Here is a 27330-nt window from a genome sequence, read left to right on the forward strand (position 1 = left end):
TTCTCCATGACATAGATTCAATAAGATGCTGGAAGCATCCTCATTTTGCTCCACAGATTGGCATTGCACAGTTGCTGCAGATTTGTCAGCTGCACATCCAAGATTAAAATTTCCTGTTCCACCACATCCCAAATGTGCTCTGTTGGATTGAGATCTAGTGACTGTGGAGGCCATTTGAATACAGTGAACTCAATGTCATGTTCAAGAAACCAATTTAAAATTATCTGAGCTTTGTGACATGGAGATTTATCCTGCTGGAAGCAGCCATCAGAGGAGATGTGGTCAGAAGGGATTGATATATTCAGTAACAATACTCAGGTAGGTTGTGGTGTTTAAATGATGTTGACTTGGTACTAAGGAGCCCAATGTTCCAAGAAAATATCCCTCACACCATTTCACCATCACTGCCAGCCTGAACCATTAGGACAGGGCGGATCCAGGCTTTCAATTTGATTAATCCAAATTCCGACCCTGCCATCCAAACTGTACAGGACAAACTGAGGCTGGCAACAGTGTTTTCAGTCTTTTGTTATGCAATTTCAGCAAGCCCTTATGAACTGTAGCCTCAGTTCCTGATTCTAAGCATCTCATTAGATGTGGTCTTCAGGTGTTGTAGCTGATCTGCTTGGAGGTTCAATGTGTTATTCAGAGATACTCTTCTGGATAATTTCGATTGTCTGCTCTCAACAAGTCATTTCACCCAGAGAACTGCTGCTCATTGCAGTCTGTTTTTTTATTTTTTATTTTTTTTAGCATTGGCTGTAAACCCTAGAGATGTTTGTGTGGGGAAATCCCACACAGATCAGCACTTCAGATTCACTTACATCACTTTTCTCTTTCATTCTGATGCTCGCTTTAAATTTCAGCAGGTCGTCTACATGTGATTGGCTTGTTAGATATTCATGTTAACAAGCACTTGAATGGGTGTCCACAACAAATTGGCTGGTAAATTTATACAGTACTATACAGTAGAACACCCTTTAACTCTTCAGGGGAGTATTTTTAATAGACAGACTTAAAAAATCTATGAGAACTTTTTTTTTTTTAGCAAGTTTTCTATTATTGGATGAATAATTCTCAAAGCTGCCAAAAAAGTTGCTGCTGCCTCTACAAAGAAAATAGGGGTCACAGAGGGGCATAACAAGCAAAAGAGAAAAGAAAGAAAGGAAAACATCCCTCCACCCTTGTAGAATCCCAGATTTACAACACAAATCAGTTGAACAGACACAACTCTAAAGCAATCTGTTTACCTGGGACAATAGGAAACAAATTTAATAGACAGATTTCCACACAGCATATAGGATCAAAGTCCTGTAAAAGGCATATCTTACTCCTAGAACAGTTTCAGTCTTTGATCTATTATTTCTTATCACTATTCTGCACCAAGACTTCTAATGTCTGACCATCAAATGTCGAGAAGTTTCACAATCAGGGGTTCAAGACAAACAGTGATTCTGCTTTTAAAAGCACAACGGTGCAAGTGGCCTTCATTAAAGCACGTTGGCCCGATGGGTTTGTTTTCTCTGAAATCATTTATTTCTACTGATTAATCCCCAATGCATTCCCATGCTGCAATTTATTGCTACTCTATTTTTATGTGCTCCTCTGAAGGAGAAGCTTTAAACGTGCTGCAGAAGAAAATCCATGTACTTACTTAATAGACCTCAGTTCTATAATAAATTCCAACCAAAGCAACAAAATGTAATGGTCCTACTAAATCAAAGGGGTATTTTCCAACAATTAAATTTTTTTTTAATGAAATCTCTCTTTGTATTACTATCCCTCCTTTACAGCACAGCTGGCCAACAGGGTTTTACAAGTATTGACGTGTAGAATACTTTTTTTTCTCTACATATGGCTATTTTAAATAGGCAGACTTTAAAAATATACATATATCTGAACTTATGTACTTCAAGTTGTCTATTATTGGATGAGTAATCCTCACAGCTGCATGGCACTAACAGATATTTGACGGACAGTCCTCTGGCCACTTGACACCCCGGCAAGTATAGGCTATTTTAGAAATGCGTGTCCTAACTCCTCCAGCACCAACGCCGTCTGCGCCCAGCCCCTCTCTCTGTCTCCATCTAACCGATCCCCTCACAGCTGTGACAGTGAAGCCTGTACAATGTCTTAGTGAGAGCATGCAACAGCTGCGAGCTGCGCGTCACACACGGCAGCCTGCGAGAGGTGACTGCGGGCTCTGAATGCAGCACCCATTCTTAATATTTCTGCCTGGTAATACAAAAACTATGCACATGAATTATTAAATTCCATACTGCAAGGCTTGTGCTGTATAGCATGAGGTAATCGGCTACACGCCTGTTGATTTTATGTGCTTTCCATGGACCAACAAGTGGAAATGTGATGTGCAAACAGACACAAATTGTTGCCGTCGTGTTTTTCCCTTAAACATGCGGATACTTTACGAACAAGGCAATCATGCAGAGTTGGTCATAAATTTTAGTGACGCTCGGGATGTATGTGGGCATGTTGGATATGGGTGACGTAGCAGTAAAAAAGTGATTTCTGATTATACAAGGCGGTTATGGCAACACTGACAAACTCGATGCATTAGGTCCGCAGTGGCTTAACATGATCGACCCGTCAGTGTGCGGGATTTAAACACCTTTCTTGCATAGTCCCGCTCCTGTAATAGGCCAATCTTTAACACTCGGGAGTGATCGATCTGCTGCAACCTGTGCGCATGGCAGGGAATGGACCGATATTGAGTCGAAGGCGGTGTTTTGGCTGTATAGTGACGTTTTAAGGCAGGTCTTGGTCAAACCTACCAATGATACAAGTCGGTCCTATTCTGCTGGGATTGATCGCAATGAACGGGTGTCGGAGCTCTGCACGGCAAAGGAGCAACCACAGCGAGACGAGGCGATCAAGGGGATGCGGCATCGGTACGCGGGAGCTGTCCATCAGCACCAAATCCCCGACGAAAACCGAGGAAACAGCAAGCAGAGCCGAGACCAAGTCGCGCCTGTTTTCAGCCTGCCGCCCCCGCCCTCTTCTCACCACCGAGATCGCACTTCTACCACCGCCGCTCATCGCCAGAGCCTCCAGGAGCTCCCCTGTCTGAGCCAGCCCTCTCGGAGACCTGTTCACAGCGGCGACCCTCTACCTCTGGCGAGCTACGACACCGCCCAGCGACCTTCACACCGAGTCAGTGAACCTAACACCGGGCAGCCGGCACACCTGCACCAGGATCCCTGGGCCCCGGCCGGCTCTCAGCTGCAGCAGCAGCAGCCTCCGCCGCCGCAGTCAGAGAAGCAGCCCGTTTTTCCGAGCTGCCACTGCAGTTTTTCAGAGCAGGAGGCGAGCTTGTCTCAAAACCAGTCCCATCCTTTCCAGCCTCTCCCACCTCATCCCTCCCCGCCTATTCCGCCGCCTATTCCGCCGCCACCAACGTCGTCCTCTTCCTCTCTGCTCTTTTCCCGGGAATCTAAGAGGGGGGATCGTCTCCGAAGGAGTGCCAGTAATTACCAACAGGCAAGCATCGTGGAACGCTGCAGGGGAGGAGGAGGAGGAGCAGGAGGGCACCGAGACCACAGGCAGTTGTTGCAGCAACAGCAGCAGCAGCAACAGCATCAGCAGCAGCAACAGCATCAGCAGCAGCACTGTTATTTAAGACTCCAGCAGAAAGACCCCTCCCCTGAAGAAATCCGTGCAAACTCACAGAAAGGGCGCTCTTTAAATGTATGCGAGTCAACCGAGGCTAGGAGAGCATTCGAGTTTCAGACTCAGGACCTGCAGCAGCAGCAGCAGCAGCAGCAACAGATCCCACAATTACGAGCGCAGCAACAGCTACTGGTGGGGAGCAGCTTGCCTATCAACTACTGCGCCAGCGACTCAGGAGAGCTATGTAGGACTCATCGGGCTCCACTGCTGCAACAGCAAGAGCAGCAGCAGCGGCAGCAGCGGCAGCAAGGCGCACTGGGGCTCTGTCCCCAGCGTCCGCAGCACTGTGAACAAGACCGCAATAAGTCTGGGAGGATCACCGCGCAGAGCGACCAGCCAAACAACCGCGACTCCCGCGTAACCCCCCCGGTAACACAACAGGCATACGCGGGGAACTCGTCCGCGACTACCGGCAGCAACAGCAGCAAAGACAGCCCCAACTACGGCTCGAGCTATCACCTGTGGCCCGAGAGTCCACATAAAGGAGAGGAAAGGATACGCATAGACCTCCACAAGGTAGATTTTTCTCCCCTACTCCCTTCCCCTCCTCTCCACATTTTATCATGCGGTTTCGGAGACAGCTCCAGATGACAAAATAAACTGCTCCTAAGATTTTCAGTGAATGACCACGCCTGCGATATGATTTTTGATAGAACACATTAACCTACGCGTTCGGTGCGCGCACTCGTGTGCGAATCGTCATTCAGTAATCTATTAGGTGGCTTTAACAGAATGCGCGAAACTACCGCACATATAACCAACTCTGTGTTTCCTTTCTTTACCTGGAAGCTTGTTTATTTCGCGTGGTCACACACAAGCGTCCGCATGCAAGTCCAAAAACACACACACCAAACGCACACTCGCGCGCGCACACACCTGTTCCATGTTGCGGTGTTGTTTTAGGCAGTACATTAGAAATATTCAAATGGCGCTGATTAGAAACAGGGAGGTTTGTGTTTTCCACAGAACATGAGGACATTTTTATATTTTGGCTCTGAGACAGTAGAGTCAGTGCTCAGCTTAATGTTATTAGGCCCTGATACCTGGCTCTGTGAGCACACTCACTTCATACATTGCTGCATGTTCCTGCTCGCAGAGATCTCTCTCCCAACAGCCACAGTGCATTCCACACTGTATTAAGACGACTAAATATCGACTGGGTACAAAAAATAAAAAATGGGAATAACTGAGGGTAGGAGTGAGTTATAACAACTCAACAGACATCAGAAGTGAAAGTGGTAACAACAAGTGGAATGTGCGTATGTCTGTCAAAATCCCCAAAAAATTGGGGAAAAAGAAGGAGGGGGTGGGAAATTTAAAGAACTATGAATGCTTCTTGATCCAGTTAGCCATTTGTTCCAAAGTCGCTGATAAAACAGTGACTTGATGTTCTTTAGGCTACTCAAAGTTGGAGGGTAAGGAGTTTTATTGTAGTTTGGACAGAAGGAAAAGATAAGGCAGACAAAGATAAATTGGAAAGTGTTAAACCGGATTGTTGATGATAATGATTGCTGATGATGCTCCCCCGCAGCACACCGAGTACTCTTTTAAAAGTGACACTGAGAAATCTAGTTCTTGAATCATGACTGAGTGTACTGATGGACCTAGGAGGTTTTTGTTTCATTTTAAAATGATTATTAAGTTAGTTGCCACCTTTGTTATTTCCTCCCCCCCTTCAGCATTTCCTCCCACTGCTGTCAAGGTGAAGTTTTTACAGGACAGGGAAAAAAAGGAACAGGAAGGCGTTGATGAGGGCTCAGCAGCATCTAAATCTCACCAAGAGGCTCCTTTTTAAAATGCCACAGCTGTTTTCTGAGGCTGAGCTGGCACCAGTTGCAAAAGGTGTTATATCGAACCACCTTGACACGACTGTTCTGAACTTGGCTCGATTTTGGAGCGTCAGCAAAACGTCCAAAAATGACCAAGTGGCTTCAGGAAAAGTACACTTTTTTCCTTGAAGTTAACAACTTCACAGGCTCTGTGAAGGAAAAATCAAGAGTAGCGTCTCTACCTTTTCTAGTTGCATAATATTACAGTTGTGTCCATACTACAGAGTCTGCTTTGATCTCCAGATCCCTAAAAAATAATGTTATAAGTTATTACCAGAAGTATGACGGTCGGCTCTGGTGCTGCTGCTGGCGTCACTGCATCATAGATGAAGGCACAGGTGATATGTTGTTCACCAGGTATCAGTTGTCTTTGGTTAGTTAGTTAAACATTAATGTGAATCACAAACAAGTGAACAAGAATGGAAAACACAATGTTTGGGAAGAACATAAGAATGCTGCGAAACTATTATCTCTATATAATAGCAAATGAGCCAATATTGCACTAATTATAGTGTAAAAACTCATTATAAAGATTAAATGAACAATAGTCCAAGTGCATGCTCATTACTGTGTAAAGAATCTGGGATTTTTAATAAGCTTAAAATCCTTTGCCAACGTGATATTGAGTGATTTCAAGAGCCACAGAGGCATTGAAAGCTGTGAAATGGTCTGAGGTGTCCGCACATAGTGGGACACCAGTCAGGGCTACAAAAAAGCCTCCGAACGAGAAGCAAGATGAATACGATGAACTTTGTGCACTCTCAAAAATAATCAAAATGCCGTTATGTATTGTAATTATCCCCATTTGTATGCAGCTTTCCAGCATGTAATTGGCACTGTGAACAAGACATTTATTATCACACAACTATTACACAATCCCGTTTCAATCATGAAAATGGAAATGAGGACGAAAGAACGAAGGAAAAAGAAAAACAATCGAGGAACTGCTGCTATGAAACTCTGTTAAGTAACAGCCCTTTTCCACTCGCTCAGGTTGACCATGCCAAGTATTTTGGTACGGCGAGAAATGCTTATTTATCCGCAGACGTTTGTGGGATCGTGGTTACATCTTATTGACTCACCCTTAATGAGACAGCCCATACCCCCTCACCCATCTGAAATCCCTTAAACAAAACACTTGTGACAGAACAAGCCCGATAAAGTGTATACGGTTACAGTATCAGCACACCCTGAAACTCAATAGCTAGCCCACTGAACTGATGGCAGGTAGTACGATATTGTGTCCTGCCTCAGTAACATTGTGCTTTGAAAGCTGCGTTGCTGCTTCTATTGTGCCGGGCTGTGTAAGTACTCTAATGCCTGCCACTTACTGCTATGGTGATATTCCCTGCAGGGACATTGTAGCACATAAACACCAGTGGATTTGCTTTCCTTTAATAAGTTGTTTTTTTTTGAGTATTTACCAACACTGTGTGTAGCAGACACCTGTGATTAATCGGGATACAGTTTGTCTGATTCAATGCCAGGAATTAAAGGAGGTTTGTCTGAAATTTAAAATGTGATAAAATAAATACAAGGCTTTGTATGCAGAGTCATGGAAATCGAGGTGGGTTTCCTTTTTTTGCACTCTTTTTTGTTATATTAACGTGGCTTCTGTCTCTTGTTGGAACACCAAAGATGACATGTGGGAGCACAAGCCGGGGGAATCCATCCTGGCACTTTCATAGAGCATTGTAGGGCAACATCTCAGATTTTTAGATTTTCTACAACATTTTCTACAAGCTTTTCCTTATCATCACTTTTTCAATGCCATAAATGACAAATTATGGCATTAAGCTAATTTATGTAGTTTAAAAAATAATATTAATTATAAAAACACAAGATAAAATCAAACAATTGCATCAGGAGACATCTTCAGAATTTTGTTTTGTTAAAACAACAGGTCAGATCACCCAAATGATCCACTTTCAGCGATACTGATTAGAGAAAAGTAGCAAATCCATGTAAGAGGCTGGAACCAGAAAATATTCTGAAATGACACACCTTTATAGACACACTTTAATATCTCCACCGAGTAGGTTGTCTGATTGTTTTAGTTTGAATATTAGTTTCTTTGAGTGTTTGAAAATTTTACAGGAATTGGAACTTAAAAGAGATGAAACTAATGAGAACTTTTAAATTAGTGAAAGATTTCAGTCTTATTATTTTTTTGATCTGATAAAATCGGACATTCTGATATATCGGCAGATATTTTTTTTCTTTCGCAAACACAAAACATAAACATGTTTTCTTAACACTTGTTATGTGTAGTTATTTATTTACTCATTTACACTGGTTGCTGTGTTTGTGTCACTCCAAACACGTGTTGCTAACAGGAAGTTGCTGAGTGTGCTTTGGTGGACAAACCACGTGATGTCAACGCTCATACGATGTTAAAGGGTGTTTCTTCTTTACTTTTAAAATTTCCATGTATTGTTTGTTATAAAGGCCGGTACTGATGAATTAGCAAATAGCTAAACTCACCCAACGATATTGGCCTGCCAGTGTCAGCTTATATTTTCTGAGGAGCTATGTGTTACAGCTGATCAGCAGTCAAAATCCAAGCACAAGAGAAAGGTCTTCACAAATAAAACGATATAGCTTAAAATGTTTTTAAGAAAGATATAAGTTATAATTCTGCTAGAAAAATGGCACCGATGATCAATTATTAAGTAGTTTCTTGTTCATTTTCTGTCACCAAACTAACCTGTCAATGTGCTAATCATTTCACTTCTTCTCAGTTTACCCAATGTGGCATTAGAGGCTGCGCAGCAAATCAGTCAGTTTTACACTGGATAAAACTGCCCTTAAGGGAAAACCAATATAAAAAGTCGATCTAGAAAGAAGAGAAGAAAAAAAGAAAAAGAAGAAAAAAATATATTTATAACCTGGTGTCACCTTTCTCTCTTTGACCTGTCGCATCACACATTTGTTGGATGCAACAGGCCTGCTTTACTGTACTGTAGCGGTATGTATGCGTGTGTGTGTGTGCCGGGCGATTGCCAGCCCACCTTTCAGGAGAACATAAGGTTGTATGTGTCACTGCAGAATGGATGGCTTGAAAGAGGAGGAAAGCTATTACAGTAAAACCTTTTGTGCAGCTCCTGCCAAATGGCGGTCCAACATGGTTATAATCACTCTATATGATCTAGGTCAACACAGTATATATCAAAGTGCCACTTGCAACCAACTTTGTGTCTCGTTGACGCTGTCTGGAGGATTTAGCGTGGTTGTGTTTGCAAGAGGTCTGAACAGTAGCAGGGGAATGATTATTTCCTTAAAAGAGGGCGAGGAAACATTTGATTCGCCAGATGTTGCTCTTCTCCATTTAAAGCTTCTTGTTTAGCATGTAATTTTTTCTCCTTTCCGGGCATTCAATTTTTCTTGTAACCGAGATCGTTTATTTCTAATTGAATCCTACCTGGACGCTTGTGCACTTGAGCTGTCTAAATTAAGGAAATGTTGAGGTAATTCAGCTTCTGGCTCTCTTTAAAAAACTAGTTTATCTTATCATTGTGTGTGTGTGTGTGTGTGTGTGTTTGGGTTGGCTCCGTAATAACGCTGAGGTAACGCTGTCTGCTGGAACTCGAAACAATTGATGTAGACAGATCTGCTTACAGCATTATGATTTACTGGCAGGCTTATGCCAGGAGAAACATTATGTTCATTTAAACTTTCTCTATCGGTCATCTCCCTGCTGTTGTTGTTGTAGGGCCTCTGTTTGTTTTGCTCTCATTAGATGCCCATGTTTCCACTGGCCTATGCATTGGAGGGCTAGCCAACACCTTCAAAGTAAACACACCCGACAGAACAATTAAATGTCAGAGACAGGGCAGCTCACATTCTAGCTCGCATTAGAAGGAGTGGCACCGCTGTATATCTCTGATAAAGCTGAATGAAGTGAGGTAGGTGTTGAGCAGTGGGGGCCTCTTAGTTTTTGGCTGCAGCTGGCAAAATACGCAGGCAGTAAGTATGAACATGAAGCTCATTTAATAATTGATTGCTGTTTTCCCTAGTTTTGTGTGTGTGTGCGTGTGTTACGGTCTGTTTAAGTGCTACACTGCACTCCAGCTCTGAAATAGATTTGTGTTACCATGTGTGTTGCTATGGAGAGATCAGCCTTGTATTGTGTAGCAGATTCTCTCTGGGTTACTGAGTTAAGGAATCATGTGCAGAGCAAGACTATCCATTAGATTTACAAGTCATTTCAAGCCTGTCTTTGCCACATGCAAGACACACTTAACAGCACTGTTTGCACTTGACACACACACACACACACACACACACACACACACACACACACACACACACACACACACACACACACACACACACACACTCCAGCATAGCCCACACAAACACTGGCATTGCTGTAAGAGGTGTTCAAATAGTTCTCCACTTATTCTAGTTCATTTGCATTTCATTTGAATGATCCTGCACAAGGAGAGTTGTTGAATTACTTGCGGTCTAGTTGAATACAAAGAGTGGAAAGAAAGCGTGCTGGGGGGGTTTCCTCGGTCACGTCGTGGCTTCCCACGAGTAGAGCCAAGGCCTGTTTTCACTCTGTTAGCCGTCAGTGGAGTTTGTAGCTTGAGTGCTGGACCTTTCATGGTGTTTTCCTTTTCTAATATGTGTTGCTGCTTACAAATTAATTTTAAAAAACGTTGTTGGGTGCCGACGGAGGCCAATCCATGACTGGTAGTGTTGCATGTGTGTTTTTTCTGTTTAGATATGCTTTTACTGCACTGACAGTATTTTTTTAGAACAACCATGCTGAAAAATGAAGCAGTTGCCAGTAAGACACCTTCTAGATTGTTTTTCATGGTGGACTGAAAAGACAGTACTTTTCGAAGTTCAAAACACCGCTGGCTGAAATTCAGCCCCAAACCATGACAGAGCCTCCACCATGTTTCACAGATGGCTGTAGACACTTACTGTTCTCTCCTGATCTCCTCCTCAGATATTGACAATGATTTGAAAACAGACAATATTTAAAGGAAATCTGTGAAAGACCTTCAGAAAGACTGAATAACTAATGTTCAAGACCACTGTGACAGAAAATCTTTCTCCATGGAAGAAAATCTAAAGACATGAGAGGTGGCTCAAGACTTTTGCACAGTGCAGCATGTGAATGTTGCTTTTATTTCTCAGATTTAGTTTTAAGATTTCAACTTCAGTCTGGCTGATGTAAATCTGACCATTATTGCTTTATCATGGATGTAACCTTACATATATACAGTAGTTACATATATTGCTCAAGCCCAGTTCTACATTCAGAATGTCATAGATTTATAACATGAGATTGATTAGATGTATTTTATAAAGTGTAGGCTAAAGTGTAGCTATCTAGATTTGTAGGTACAGTGTCTGCATTTAACTATTCAGTATTGTAATCAGATTCTAACTATTTGTACAAAGAGTAAACTGTTGCATCCAACACTGTTTACAATTAGGACTATGCCATACCATGCTGTCCTGGTATAAAGTTTTACGTGATTAAAAAAAAGTGCCATACCTTGATATGAAGGATGTAGCAACATCGTGCATCAACTTCCCTATTGTGTACAGCGATGACACAAGCCCAGACATGTCTGAGAGAAAGAGCCATGTGTCGGTCTCCGATCACCTAAGTAATTTAATACCTAAAAGGGGGGCTACCTTAGCAACCTCCAGCAAAGGAGAGCAAAATATACAAGAATTTCTTTTCTGATAAAGGTAGAAACAACTACTTGAGGCAAAAACACACTTTTGAGTACAACCAGTTTACAGAAAAGAGGCAAAACTAGCAGCTGGTGATGTGTAACCCAAAGTTAAAATGTGACTCAACCGAGCATCACTTGAGCACTCACTACATTCCCTCCATATGACAGGATGAGCAAACAGCGGATGGAAATGACAGATATGGTATTATTGTGCAGCTTGAGGAGAGTTACGAGGTTAAATTATATAGTTGTTGTTAAACTGTTTTCCCTAGTTTTGTGTGTGTGTGTGTCTGTGTGTGCTACACTGTGTTCAAATTCTATGCTGCTCGTCTGCTCTGAAATGTTACCATGTGTGCTGATAGAGAGAGATCAGCCTTGTATTGTGTAGCAGATTCTCTTTGGGTTACTGAGTTTGGTTAAGAAATCATGTGCAGAGCAAGACTGTCTATTAGATTTACAAGTCATTTCACTCTTGTCTTTACCAAAAGCAAGACACACTTAACAGCACTGTTTGCACATCACACACACACACACACACACACACACACACACACACACACACACACACACACACACACACACACACACACACACACACACACACACACACTGGCATTGCTGTAAGAGGTGTTCAAATAGTTCTCCACTTGTTCTAGTTCATTTGCATTTCATTTGAATGATCCTGCACAATAAGAGTTGTATTGAATTACTTGCGGTCTAGTTGAATACAAAGAGTGGAAAGAAAGCGTGCTTGGGTGGGTTTCCTCGGTCACGTCGCTCCTTCCCACGAGTAGAGCCAAGGTATGTTTTCACTCTGTTAGCCGTCAGTGGAGTTTGCAGCTTGACTGTTGGACCTTTTGTAACTGGCAGTTGTCTGCCTGTTTATTGCACTAAGGAGTGCTGTCTAGTGCTGCACGCCCTCCCCCTTGTGCAGAAAGATGCCAGCCAGGATTGGGTGGCTCTTTAAATGTCTCAGTCGCATACAGCTGTGCATAACGTTTAGGCTGTCAGATGTGGCAACGCGGCAGAGCTGTGGCTTGGTTCTGTAGAGACCAAGCAGATTCTGTTTATTTGCTACCGGTAAGGGATTCTGCAACTTTACATAGTTGATTATCATGCTCGTGGTTATAGCTGTGTGTGTGGAAATGTGCTGCAAGGCTGGTGGTGAGGATGCTGTGCGCGGGTGATCTGCTTGTTGGTGAGCACTTTCCGTGAGACACATCAGGTAATCATATACGGAATAATTGATGACGAGGAAAAGAAAACAGCAGCTTAATAACAACTAGTATGTTTTTTGGCGGATAAAGAGGAGTCTGGCTGGGGAGGTTTGGACAAACCAGCAAGCAGCCTGTAGGGCCACCCTTTCTAATTAATTTTCTTTTTCTTGTGATTGATTATAGTGATTGTATTTAAGATTTATTAATATTAAAAGAAATATTTTGAAAATTGTTAAATAAATTATAAATAATTTTTGGGGAAAGCTTTGTTTGTCTCAGCTCATTTTCTTTGACCAAGCGTGTTCCTTAGAATTTAGATAATTAAATGTGAGGGCGGGGCCAGATTCTGGCGGTGTCGACAGGTTCACACTGGTCAGTTGATTTGAGACAAAGTGTTAGTTCTTTATTTTTTCATGTTTGAACAAAAACAGCAGTGTGCATTTCAAGGGACCTTTCGACGTTGGCTGTGGAATCCCTGCAGGCCAATTTGTGGTCATACTGAACTAATCTCTTCTGTCTCCCATAATGTGGAATGAGGTTCAAGAGCTGTGGGACTTGGTTCAGCAGCTACAGGTGGAAAAAGAACATTTGCTACAGGAAAAGGCAACTAATCCCCTGCCGGCAGCATTTGGCTCAAGCACTGGCTCTCCGGCTGGTGACTCTCACCCTGCTCTTACTGTACCTATTGAACGTTTACTGTACATTTCTAGAGAAAGATAATGTCCAGTTTTTAGGGCCTCTTCTGGGATTGCAGTGAAGAAAATTAAAGCTACATTGAGAACCAGAAACTTAAAACCTGTTGATCAAGCTTATTTTATATGTGAACATTTGGAAGGGGAAGCTAACAATGAGATCAGGGTTAGTAATATGTGTACGGACCAAGAGCAGAGAGGGAATATCCAGATACGATTTTCACTTTTCTTGAAGAGTTGTATGGTTGCCCTAAATCCTATTTGCAATAAAGCTTTTTCTCGAGGAAGCAGCGAGAGGAAGAGTCATTACAGGAATTTTCACATGCTCAGTGCTGTCTTATGAAAAAAGGTTGAATGGTGTGTCCCTAGGGGAGCATGTTTTGGTATTTTCAGAGACCAGTTCAATGAGCATGTGTATGACCCAAATTTTAGAACGGTTGGTGCATCAGTCACCAGGTTATACTTTGGATGTGCGAGCTGAAGCTATCCGTTGGGAGTGGGAAGGGCAACCCAATGAGCCTAGGGGCATGGGGACATCTTGTCCCGTCCCTTAGTGCTTTACAGTGCTCTAGAGGTGTCGCACCTACTAACACGGGTTGGACAGAAATTGCTGAGTTAAAAGAATTGTTAAAAAAACAGCAGGAACAGCTTAACCAGCTGACCCAGGGTCTCATGGTATTGCAAACCGCTCCCCACACTATTGCTAGGTTTAAATGCCCTGATACCGTTTTGCATAGACACTGTCAAAAGCCAGGCCACTATGTTAGGGAATGTTACACGCGTGGATTCAGAGGAACAGGCACTTAGGGACCCTGCGCCAGCTGCTGTATGTACTATAGCTCAGGATGTGGGAAACTATTTCCCCTTGATCTGAAGAACAGAGCGTCAGGAGGGTCTAATAAAGGCTTACCTGCATCAGATCCCATTTCTCACATTCCTGCCCCTAGTTTAGTGGCATTGTGCCCTTTCGTGACAGTTAAAGTGGATGGGGTGCCGCTAAAGTGCCTGTTAGACAATTACCAAGAGCTTCTTTAGGGAACATTTCCAGGACGCCCCAAGGTCTCACCAGTCGTTGCAATTGCAGGCTTCCAACGGGTTAGAGATTATGTAGAGCTGGATGTAGAAGTGCTGGAAAAAATGTGCCTCATAAAGGTGAGTGTAAAGTACCACCCTGGTCAAAAGCCCTCTCCTGATGTCCCAAGAGTACTGGGTAAGATGTCCTGTGTTCACACCTAGTGGTGTGGTCAAGTGAGTGGCTGCTATGTGTTTGCAGCAACTCTTTGAGTCAGATGCGGTGTTGTTTAAGCCCCTTGTTGATAATTAGTCCCTCTCAGAGCGTGTGCTTGTCTCTCCAGGAATGGTTACTGTCAGGGAAGGCACAGTATATGTGCCAGTAGTCAACATAGGTGGTACCATGGTTTACTTGCACCCCCATTGTCCACTTGGTGTGTTAAGCCAGGCACAGATTGTAAGCTTGCCCAAGGGGATTTCTACTGTGATTCAGGAGCCCAGTCCTGTCACAGCTAGGCTTTCGTCCCATGATGCTTTGGGTAGTTCAGTAAGAGAACAGATAAGGTCTTTGTACCTCTCTTCTCTCCCTTTGTTAGAGCAAGACAAAGTTGGGGTAATGTTGTTTTCAGATGGTGACCTGGATCACACAAGCTTAGTTACCCATGACCTCCTCTTGCTTGATGATGTCCCAATGAGACAGAGGTATAGGCGTATGCCTCCCTCCAACTATGATGATGTGAGAGCCCGCATTTGCCAATTGCTAGAGAGTACTGTTATAAGAGAGTGGCAGCCTGTATGCCTCTCCCATCGTCCTAGTTCGTAAAAGAAGGACAGTAGCCTACAACTCTGTGTGGACTGCAGACTACGAAATAGTGAAACCAGGAAGGCTCAAAGTAAAACTTGAGAAGTGCCAGTTTTTCCATTGCCAAGTACAGTATCTTGGTTATGTGGTGTCAGCTGCTGCAGTAGCGACTGATCCCAAGAAGGTGGCTGCAGTAGTGGAGTGGCCAACGCCAAGGACAGTATCAGAATTAAGATAATTTCTTGGGTTTTCAAGCTGGTAGTGCGGTTTGTCAAGGTGGCTGCCCCACTCCACCAGCTGGTGGCTGACCTCACTAGGAAGAAAAATTGTTGCGGGAGTGTGGCCCTGTATGATGCCTGGACAGCTCAGAGAGAAGTTTTCAGGACCTCAAACCCCTGATGTCCTCACTTGTCTTGGCGTATGCTGATTTTAGCCTTCCCTTTATTCTGAAGATGGACCCCAACCACAAAGGACTTGAAGCAGTCCTGTCCCAGGAACAAGAGGGTAAAGTGAGACCCATCAACTATGCCAGCTGAAGTCTTCATCCAGCTGAAAAGAACTACAGCTCAATGAAACTGGAGTCCCTGGCAATGAAATTCACCAAAAGAATATCTCCTGGGCCACAGGTATCTGGTGTGGACGGCTCAAACAACCCCCTCAGTCATCTAAAACACAGCCAAGCTTGCAGCTACAAAGCAACGCTGGGTGTCAGAGTTTGCAGTGTATGATTATAAAGTGTGGACAAAGCAACCAGATGCTTATGCACTGTCCAGACAACACCTCTCTCCAACAGCGGTAGGGGTGGAACCTATCTGATCAGGAACCACTGTGCCACACGTGGTTCAAAAGGCTGATAAAACAAACAAGGCAGTCCAGGTCACTATTTCTGCTGTACCAGAATATTCAACAGATGATTTGTTGGCCTTGCAGAAGGCCAATCCTGTTATAAGTGCTGTTCTATCTTTTTGTCTGCAAGAGCGATTTCCTAGCCGTTCTGATAGGCAGAACCTTCCCCCTGATGCATTAGGATTACTGGGTCGGCTGGTGAAAGAGGGAGTGCTGCATCAGAGGTACTAGCGGCCTGATGGGGGTGAGTGTGTGCTCCAATTGGTCTTACCTGACTGTTTACAAGGGGAAGTTTTTCAACAGTTGCATACCTACCATGGTCACCAGGGAGCTGAAAGGACAACAGAGTTAATCCTGCAGCGGTGTTACTGGCCTGCTCTGGGGATGATGATTAAAGACTTGTGTCAGAGATGCAGCAGGTGTAGTGTGGCTAAAAATATCCAGCCGCAGGTTTGGGAAACTAAGGGGCACCTGCTACTGTCAAGGCCGAATGGAATTCTAGCACTGGACTTTTCTCTGCTGGAACCTGCACAAGTTGGCAGGGAGTATGCGCTTGTAATGACTCTCGTTTTCTCTAAGTTCATCCAGGTCATTCCCACTCGGGACCAGCAGGCTTCGACACAGAGGTCTTGGTCAAGGAATGGTTCTATAAGTTTGGAGTCCCACTTCGGTCACACTCTAACCAGGATTAAAGTTTTGAGAAATAGTTTTCCTCTCCTCCCCAACTAACCCAGGAGCTGTGGGAGCTAGTCCAGATAGTGAAGCTGAGAACTGTGGTTGAGTAACGGTTCGCTTGGTAGGGTAACTTGCAGCAACCTCACCTGTACCTGTCAGGGCTACAGGTAATGCTGAGGCAAGCTCAAGTCACACACCACCTCCAGGAGGAATCAGGAAGTCCACCTGAAAGACAGCTGGAAAACCAATTTACATCATCTACCATCAGCAGCGAGTGGTGGGGTACTTTCTTAAATAGCTGGCTCTAGTAAGTTGGTATACTGTTTTAATAAATTGTCAGGATGCCAATTTTCAACACCCAGGCAGAATGTAACTGGCAGTTGCCTGCATGGTTATTGCACTAAGGGGCCACACTTTCATGGTGTTTTTCTTTTTTAATACGTGTTGCAGCTTACAAATTAATTTTTTTAAAACTTTGTTGCGTGCCAACTCCCCACCATGGCTCTTTGCTTAATAAATGACCACAGTTAATTTATATGGTAATTCCTGTGAGATGTTAGCCAAGTGATGCCAGGCATATAATGTATCACTGCAATGCATATGCTTTATGGCTAATTAGGTTATTGATCTGAGGCTGGTCCTGCGTTAGGGCATGATCACAACACACAAGAGTATGAAAGTATGAGTAATGTGGCTTTAAGCAGTCATTTGTCATTCCTTACAATGTCCTAAAGATGCAGATGTACAGTGATGCTCCACAGTGTGTGCGTGCACGGCTGCAGGTGTGTTCGCGCATGCGTCCTTCTACGTATCTTTGAATATTGTCGAGATGTAAGCTCACTGAGTCATTTCAATATTGCCTGCTGGCTGTTTTCAAATGTTTGTTAAACACAGTGTTTGGAAGGAGTGCAGAGTGCAATAATGGGATGTGAAAGATGTGTGATTTCATCATACTTTTGCTCACACAATCCACTAACGCTTTGCTCGCAACCTGCCCTTGAAAATTCAAGTTTGGAAAGCTCGCCATTGTGAGAATCTGTACGATGTTTGCTTTGTGTGTCGGTGTGTGCGCTCTATTGGTGCATGTGAATGCTGCTCCACTGCTCTCACTAAATGTGCTTTTCCCCCCGTTCTTCTCTTCAGGTCTTTATGCCTCCAGGTCAAAGTCTGACTGCTGATCCCTTGAGCTACCGTAGTGCTTAATTTACAGAACATGATACACAAACTATTTCCCTGCACTATTCATTCACAGCCTCCTCTGGCCACTGATAAATATGCAGTGAACGCAAAAAACCTGATCCGCATCTAGTCAGATGCACCCTGCAGTTAGCGGTTTGTAGACAATGTGAATACTATTTGTTACCCTTATACAAACAAGGGTGTTTCTTTGGAAATAATAAAAAAAGAGTAATGCAAGCACCTAATCAGGAAGACTGTGTATTTGTGTGTATTCTACTGTGTGTGTATGTGTGTAATACATTCAAATTACTGAGGCGTGTGTGCGCACCTGTGTTTTACTATTTCCAGCTATAGTGGCTCTTCTCTAACATATGAGCTTTGCAAATTGAAAGAGAATATGAGTTGAGTGAAGCTGCTTTCCTTTGTTACCTCAAATCACCTAGCTGGAGAATATGAAATAGCTGTCATGGATAACACAAGCTGCAGAGAAACAGCTACTCCACTGGGCATTTCTCCGGTGTGTGTGTGTGTGTGTGTGTGTATGTGTGTGTGCTCGGCTGCATGTTCTGTGTTTGCACTTGGTTTAAGTATTAAGCGGAAGAGAGTGAGCGAGTGAGTGGGAGGATTGCTTTAGTTTATCATTATCATGTGCGTACCACAGTCAGCGCTTTAACTGGAAAAGGTGACATTAATTCTTTTCCAGCTTCTCATGTAGAAGAGCATATTATCCTCCACTGTATCACTGCACTGTATTCTTTGCCAGGAATGCTTCCTTGTTTGAGTCATAGCTTGCTTAATTATGCATCTGCAGTAGTCTTTAGAATGGGGATGTATTAATGGGTTTTGGATTTGGGTTACATTTCTTTTGCGGTTGAATAAATAAAAGCATTAGCAAATACAGTACTGTGCAAAAGTCTTAAGGTGCCTCTCATTTCTTTATTTTTTGATAGGAAAATTGGAAACAGGTGCAGCAATTTATTAAAATGTACGAACAGTAGTCTTCAGGAATAGTTCTCCAGGCTTCTTTTGTTCTGTTCTCTGTCCAGATTATCTCACATTGCTTCAACAATGCTGAGGTCTGGGCTCTCGGGAGAGCAATCCATGACTGATAGTGTTGCATGTGTGCTTTTCTTTTTAGATATGCTTTTACTGCACTGACAGTATTTTTTAAAATCAATCTCATTCTGAAAAATGAAGCCGTTGCCGCACTTCCTAGATTGTATTTCATTGTGGACTGAAAAGACAGTACTTTTCTGAGTTCATAATTCCATCAGTTTTGACAAGCTCTTCAAAACCTGCCTGAAATTCAGCCCCAAACCATGACAGAGCCTCCACCATGTTTCACAGATGGCTGTAGAAACTTACTGTTCTCTCCTGATCTCCTCCTCAGATATCGACAATGATTTAAAAGCGGACAATATTTAAAGGAAATCTGTGAAAGACCTTCAGAAAGACTGAATAACTAATGCTCAAGACCACTTTGACAATGACTGAAAATCTTACTCCATGGAAGAAAATCTAAAGACATGAGAGGTGGCTCAAGACTTTTGCACAGTGCAGCATGTGAATGTTGCTTTTATTTCTCAGATTTAGTTTTGAGATTTCAACTTCAGTCTGGCTGATGTAAATCTGACCATTATTGCTTTATCATGGATGTAACCTTAGTTACATATATTGCTCAAGCCCAGTTCTACATTTAGAGTGTCATAGATTTATAACGTGAGATGGATCACATGTATTGTATGAAGTGTAGGCTAGCTGTATAGTTTCAATCCACAAGTATGACTTGAAATCAAGTCATGCTTGTGGTTTGTAGTGTTTTCCTCCCTGATTTCCCGTCGTCTATGATAGTGGTCTTATACAGCTGCTCCAGCCTAAAATAATCAGCTTCCTTCTAACTTTAACTCTTAGTGGTCCAGTGGTCTTTGTCTCCACTTTTTCCTCTTTAACCCTTTCATGAACAAAGCTGCTGTCTCCCGTCTCTTTCTTTGAGAGTTCGTTTTCAATCATTTGTTTCTGCTCCCCAGCCACCTCTTATTCTCTGTCACAAAGGAAAAAAAGTCTTTTAAATAGAATCAATTTACACTAAGGAGCCCAGGGGGTATTAGAAACTGCAGCACTTAATTTCATAACTTCAAAAAAAGAAAAAAAAAACCACAGAGGGAAGCTGTAGCTTAAGGCCGTTAGCACCATTCCCAGAACTTTTATCTTGCTGTAGTATAGTAGGGTGTGGGGTCTGGTTATGGTTCATCACCTGAAAACAAGATTATGCAGAGAAGAAAGTACAGCAGTGTGTTAAATTTCCTCTGGATGTATCTCTGGGTGAATTCACATGCATGCTTTTCCAACTGGCCTCTGTTTCACTTCACCAGAGAAAAAGGGGGTAGTTCATTGCCAGATAAGGATATTCAATTAGTTTGAGTCTATGGAAGGCTGCTGCAACAGTCAGAGCACGCTGGAGCCGGGTGACATATGGTAAGGGCTCTCTGTTAGAATAGAATAGAAACTCGATATCTTCTCATTTCATCTTGTCACTGTTTCAGTAATTTTCCCAGTGGAATGTCAGGCATATACTGTCTGCTTGAGTAGATATCATTTTTCCTCCTTTTTTCAACAGGAAGACCACATGGAAGATGGCTAGAAGAGGGGAAATGTAGCTGAAAGATTCATTTGGATTTTTTCTCCATTGGTGTTTATTCTCCATAGAAAAATGTGCATAGTGTTTAGGGACAATTTATTTATTTCATGAACTGGTGTGTTTACAATTGTCAGGAAGATATTTGGCTCTGAGATCCTAAAAAATATGAGAATTTGTCTGAATCCCCATAAGTGTGTCTTTCTCTCCCTCTCTTGTCCTCTAGCTTCTCCTCTTGGCTTGTGTCTTCCTCCCATCATAAATCTCAAGCTGGATGTTTCCAGGCAACTCTCCAGTCAATCTTTACTGAGTTTGTTGCGCTATCGATCTGTCCTGTGCTATAGGTTGTCCTGGCTTCTCTCTCCGCTATTGATGTTTGTGCCTCGGGGAAAGAAAGAAACTGCCTCAGCCTGAATTTACTGGGGGCCAGTTTTCAAATGACTTACAATCACCTCGCAATGAAAATAGAAATTGTCAGGCGGTGCCGTTTATACATTGATGCTGTTGTAAAGTCTCACAGTAGCGAATGAAGCTTTGTAAGAGTCCAAGATTGTGGGATTGTAATGTGGATTATGGGCACTTAAGGGTGATAATGCCACTGTGGAATATAGGGCCACTGTGGTGCTATTGGGATGTCAAATAGCCACCCAGGGAGTAGTCGCCTAATGAGGTTGGTTTAGTCCACTGGGAACACATAAGCCAGCCATATTTCAAGCTTTTGTGGTTTGGTGTGTTTGTGAGTCTTGTGTCCCTGACCACATGCATTACTGAGCACGCTGATTAATGGGACAAAAGGTCAATGGCATGAGAAACTATTTAGGGCATAAATCATACAAAACATAATGCCCCATACGATCCTACATACATTCTTAGACATGTAATTTTAAACTACTGCTACTCCTTGCACTATTGATCATTAGCAACAAGCTATTCAATGAAGTTGAATTCAATTTATTTTATAAGGCCAGATCACATCACATCTCTGAGCACTTTACATTGTAAGGAAAACCTTACAATCTCACAGAGACACCCACTGATTGTCTATAGGCTAGAGTTGGATGTCTCGAGACCGGTCTTGGTCTCGAGACCACTTTTACGTGGTCTTGGTCTTGTCTTGGTCTCGCTGTCTCGGTCTTGCTGTCTCAGATCAACATAGTGGTCGGGAGATTTGGAGTCAACAGTATCCATGACACACAGCGTAACGTTCGATAATGTATCATGCGCAAAAGCTTTAGCTCTAAGAGCCGTGCTTAGAGAGTGCTTTGTAGTGAATCAGAATAGTCGACTCCCATTGAGCGAGAGCCGGCTCCTCCATTAATTTCCTTTCGCTGCTCAGCTGTCACACAGTGACACACAGTGGCTCAGCCATGCTCAAATCCCTCCAAATTGTAGATTATAATCTTCAGTTTGATATTACAATTTTATCTATATATAAAGTATAACTGAAACCAGTTACATATTTCCCATTCTTTAGACAGTTGTTGGAGATGATCGCTGTTTTGTCAGATGACTTTGGGGCCAGTCAGTACCATCATGTCATCCCTCAAAAGCACACAAAAGTTAGTCTTTTTTGTCTCGGTCTTGGTCTCGTCTAGACTTGGTCTTGGTCTTGTCTTGGTCTCGATACCCTCTGGTCTTGGTTTTGTCTTGGTCTCTGATTAGGCGGTCTTGACTACAAGTCTACTATAGGCATTGCTCGGCAGATGTATACACGGATCGGTACCTACTATAACTGAGCCCCACTTTTTTTATAGGCTCCAGCTCCAGGAAGTAAAATTCCCATTCATTTGTTTCCATTAGCGTTTCAGAAATGCTTAGATAAAGAGTTCTAAGCTGTGACCCAAGCCAAAACTACAAGCTTGGCTTGGATCACAAGAAAAATGTAAAAAGACAAGGCAAAAGGTCCACGACTGTGTAAATAATTACAAACTCATTCCATAATGCACTGCAAGCCCCAGATTCCACCAACCTTGTTATATTTAAACCTTCTCATTATCCTAGTACTCTGTGACGTAATAGATTGTAATATATTTTGCGGTGTGTGAAGAAAAGCATAGCTTAGTTATCGATACAGTTCAGTGCTGTGTTCTTGACCGCAATCACCGTTCTTGTGGTTTCTGGCGTTTTGTACTCACTGAGCTGACGTTTGCAGGTTGAAACATTTGCATTAACAGTGAATTAACAGTGGTATAACATCAAGATGTCGCTGTTTCTATTTAGGATTGAAAGTTGTTTTTAAAACAAGTGAGCAACTGTGGTTCCGATAGGAGGACATACCATCACGTTGCAGTGTTGTCCCATATGGAAAAGAAATAGTAAAAACTTATATGATTTACTCATGAAAGTGGCCACTTTCTCATTACTTTCATATATTGTTTTAGTAAGTATCCAAAACATACAAGTTTCAATATATAATTTTTCAAGGGATCTTATATCTGTTTTCACTCTTGTATGCTTTTCATACAAGTTTCACACAAGACAGATACAAACTTTATAAGATTTATATATATCTTTTCCATATGGGGTGTCTTATTTCAACATCATGGGTCACCGTCAAATCTCTATGGATTCTAAATTCCATCTAAAATCTATAGTCGCATTCACATACATATATTTACATTCTTGTTTGGCGCTTTCTTTTTCATGCTCTGTTGCATCCACCTTGAAAGTCAGATGTCGCTCCTGAGTTCAGTAGTAAAGTCAGAAAAAGAAGGAAAAGCACGATTTGTTTAGCTCCTTAGCAAGTTACAGCCATTCATGCATTACTAGCAATACAGTGCAGTGCTTGTTTTGTTGCACTTAAAAACACTACAGCACGTTCACAGGTAGACTCTTTTCACAAATACACAACACTTAAGGATTAGATATCTGCAGCGCAGATGTTGAGTTCGACAGATGTGTGCGGCTGCCGTAGTGTAGTAGTTGACACATTTGAAAAATTCCTGGTTTAACACAAATCCCCTTTGGTTTACACCAGAAAGGACGTCTACTGCCAATTCAAACATGCAGCACTACCTGCTGTTGCCGCTGAAGGCAGCTTTTTCTTAGTTTTGCTAATATTTAAGCAGTGGATTGTTAAGCCGGGGTCTTTGGAATTGCTCTAACCTTGTGTCAGTTAAAATTTCCAACTGGGAATTTGGAAATTGGGAATTTCAACATCTAATTTTAAGTCGCACACACCATCAGCACCATTGTACTCACTGCTTGTAGTTTGCTCTACACCTGTAACAAAAGTTAAGAAATAAATGACTGGTTTATGTCATCGTGTCGCAAAAAATGGGGCTAAAAGCCCCACTAAAAACACCAGTAAACTGAAAGCCAGGCCGCGACTGCTGAAAACCTTCCAAAAGTGCCACCCCACCTTGCAGCTGGTGAGAAATGAGCATTGTGTTTCCTTTGGGAGGCAGTTAATGCTGCTGTTTGCCTCTCTAGAATATTAATACCGCCTCCGTTCATTATGGCCAAATATTTGATCATACTTACTATACTAAAAACATTGACTCTTTATTTTGTGGATATATTCACATTTCCTTTCCCTTTGTGTTCACTGTGAGCATGTCCCAGAAACGGATGGCACAGGTCCCCTTTTTGAAAGTTTTTGATGTTGACGTACTGAATTCAGTTTCAGTTCAGTTTCATTTTATCGTGCCAAAGTTTTTATTGAGGTAATTTAATAGAACAAAAGGAAAGGATGACTGTAGTGCTGTGTGAGAGAAGGTATGATTTCTGGCCAGAAATGTCTCTCACAGAGTTCGTCAAACACCTGTTCTGTCCTTCTAAATGGGTTATTGGCACAAATCTGGAATCAATCAAGCAATCAGGCATAATGGGAGTCTCTGAGGGTGAACTGGGCAATACTGTTGATTAGCTGAAAGAAAGAAGATGCTTTCCTGTTTCTACATGCAGTACTTGATTACAGTAGTTCTAATATATTTACTCTCCAACCATGCAACATTTAAGGATCCACACACGGCCAGATTTAATGTACATTTTATTTTACTGTATATTATCAATCTCAGTTCACACGTTATGGTCTGTTCTGCAGATGAGTTTGTAACAGCCCTCTCCTTTAATTTGCTGAAAATTAAAATTGTCCCTAATGAGGCAATGGGTGTCCCACAGGAAAAATACCCCTCCTCCCATTAGTTCTAACGCCAATCTCCCCAGGACCTAGATTATAAAGCACACACTCACACATGAAGTAACCTTGTTGGGTCCTAATTATAACAGCTTTGTGTCTCAGTTGAACACAGTGCATTATTAGTCCTAACAATATCACGTTCCCACAGGCGTGTACCTGTGTCCTTCCTTCCGTGAAGGCTTTGTCTTGTTTTTGGCTACTTTTTCTTTCATCTCTAAATGCAGCAAAAAGAGGGCAAGAGGGAGGGTGAGCTTAACAAGACGCCAATAATTGTCTCTGTTATCAAACAGGCCATCAATCTTAATTACAGGATGCGTAGAGAGTGAATTTCCAGACAGTGATTCTACCACTGAGTTTAAAATCTCATGGACAATAACTAAACTCAGTACAAAGAAAACTCAGTACAAAGAAATACAAATCAGACCCCATGCTGTTACTGCAGATGGTTTGGACCATTTGATGGGCGTCTGTATTTGAACCAGCTCCAACCTCAGCAATTTGTATGATAGGATCTAATCCTTAAGTGACATTCTGGGCCACACTCCATACCAGTTGGTGGCGGTAATGCACCTAGAAGTTTTTTGCACACTGCCATAAAAACAGAAGAAGGATAAGGAGTGGAACAGGAGACAGGTAACTCAAAATGCAGAGAAAACACAATTAATGTGGCATTTACAAAGCAGTGAGCGAACAATATAAATCTAATGTGTGCACCATTAGACATGTCTTTGTCTATGATTGGCTTATAATTGAAAATTTACTTATACAGTAATAATGTCAGTCTGTTGTAAGTACAGAAACCTAAATAGCATTGTTTTTCTATTTTGTTATAGAACATGAGGTTGTTACAAAATCCAAGCAAAATTTTAATTATTTGTATATGCACATAATTATTTGGGCAACGGCAGCTTCTGACCTATTTATGCTGGCAAGCCCAGCTGGCCAGGATTCATTTTGCAAAGTGAAGAACAAAAACCTATCACACTGAGAGCAACAGGGCATGCAGTGGGTCTGAAAAACAGAAGCAGCAATGCTTCTAGGGTACCAGGTTCTAAAACACACAAAGAAGACCTTCAATGCTCTAAAATGACAGAGTTACACAAATTAACTGTGATTTTTTCAGCAGCACTTTCATGATGTGAATCTCTCGTTCCACCACATCCCAAAGGTGCTCTCTTATACTGATTTCTGGTGACTCTGGAGACCATACAGTACAGTGTGAATACAGTGAACTCATTGTCATGTTCAAGAAACCGATTTGAGATGATTTAATCTTTGTGACATGGTGTGTTATTTCTCTGGAAGAAACCATTAGACAACCATCATGGACATGGTCAGCGACAATATTTGAGCAACCAAAAGAAAATATCTCCCACACCCTTACAGCTCAACCACCAACCTGAACCATCGATATTTCATATTTTCACATTTTCATAAAATTCTGACACTATCATCAAAATTCTGCAGAAGAAATTGAGACTCGCCAGACCAAGCAGCATTTTTCCAATTTTGTTGTCCACTTTTGGTGAGTCCATGTAAATTGCAGTTTTCTCAGTTCGTAGCTGATAAGAGTGTCACTCAGTCTCTTGTGCTGCTTTAACGCTTCTGCTTTAAGGTTTGATGCGTTGAGCATTTAGAGACAGACTACTACATAACTTTGAGCTGAAAGTACGGGAAAAGTAACTCAAACACACATTTCAACCAAGCACTCTGGCTATTCTCTGACCTCTGACAAAGCATTTTCACCCAGAGCATTACCATTCACTGGATATTCTCTTTTTTTCCCTTTTGGATGGGTGGGAATTCTTTGTAAACCCTAGAGATGTGTGGTGACGTCAAAAAATCCCACTAGATCAGCAGTTCTCAAAAACTCAGACCAGCCCATCTGGCACCACCAACCACGCCACGTTCAAAGTCACTTATATCACCTCTCTTCCCCATTCTGATGCTCTGTTTTAACATCAGCAGCACATCTTGACCATATCTACATTGTCTTAATAAGCAGTGCAAGAGGTGTACCCATTAACTTGTTACAAACCTGCTCTAGCCTCGCTCCAGGCACACGACCAGCTCACCTCAGCGCACTTCAAGTTGTTCAAACATTACAGATTGTATCAGACATGTGAACTCAGTCCGACTTTACATTTCTGTGTATCCTGTGAGAACTTTGAACGTCTGCTTTCTCCTTACTCCCTAGAACTGCTGTGTCTTCACAAAACACTCAGAATAGCTGTAGCTTATCCCGGAGGTAGACACCCCTACAGAGATATGAGGGCATGAAGTATAAGGTGATAAGGCTGAGCACAAAGAGTCTCACCTTTTCCACTACTGCAAGATAACAGGTTTAAAATCATGGTGTTATTCCTCAGACCTGATGTGTCTAAAGAATATACTGTTCACCTTTAAACATTTAATGTTCCAGCATGATTCATTAAATATATAATTATTTCAATCAGCTCAGCACACAGATAGCTCTGACAGAGTAATTTCCTTTATGAGTGTGGGGCTGCAGCTACTGGTTATCCCCTGTCTTTGCTAGAGCTGAGTAATGATCCACATGCTGGCTAGGGATGGATGGAGGAGCCCTGTTTCCTGCTGGCCTGTCAGAGAAATGTGACAGCGTCTAGTGTGCAGGGACAAACTGGAGAGTGTAGCCTGCAGCTCTCAATCACTCCAGGGGCTGGCAGAGACACCCATAGGGAGCTGTCTGTCTTCTCTTTCATTTATCTCTTTCTGTTTTCACCCTTTTATGTTTCCTCGATTTCTAGATCCCTACCTTACTTTGTCGCTTTTCCCGCGTCTCCCTCATTTGTGACCTTCCTTTCATATCGGACTTGTCAGCATCTGTCGTCTGCTCGCAGATTTTACACAAACACATGGATCTTCTCAAACAATTTCTCCTCGAGCTCGTTTT

General features: G+C 42.4%; 1 protein-coding gene across 2 annotated transcripts in view; it reads left to right on the forward strand.

Annotated features, from left to right (window-relative positions):
* Positions 1 to 2824: 2824 nt before the first annotated feature.
* kcnn1a (potassium intermediate/small conductance calcium-activated channel, subfamily N, member 1a) overlaps positions 2825 to 27330 on the forward strand; it is a 67034-nt gene continuing 42528 nt past the window's right edge. The window contains exon 1 of one of the 2 annotated variants that reach the window (XM_004542387.2): positions 2825 to 4203. In XM_004542387.2, coding sequence (XP_004542444.2) covers positions 2899 to 4203 — 1305 coding nt within the window. In that variant the 5' untranslated portion in view covers positions 2825 to 2898. Of the gene's footprint in view, positions 4204 to 12193; positions 12299 to 27330 lie in introns of those variants that run through there. The other variant, XM_076876397.1, reaches the window with a different exon arrangement.

The sequence above is a fragment of the Maylandia zebra genome, linkage group LG18 (assembly GCF_041146795.1).
Source record: "Maylandia zebra isolate NMK-2024a linkage group LG18, Mzebra_GT3a, whole genome shotgun sequence".
In the NCBI taxonomy this organism is placed as follows: domain Eukaryota; kingdom Metazoa; phylum Chordata; class Actinopteri; order Cichliformes; family Cichlidae; genus Maylandia; species Maylandia zebra.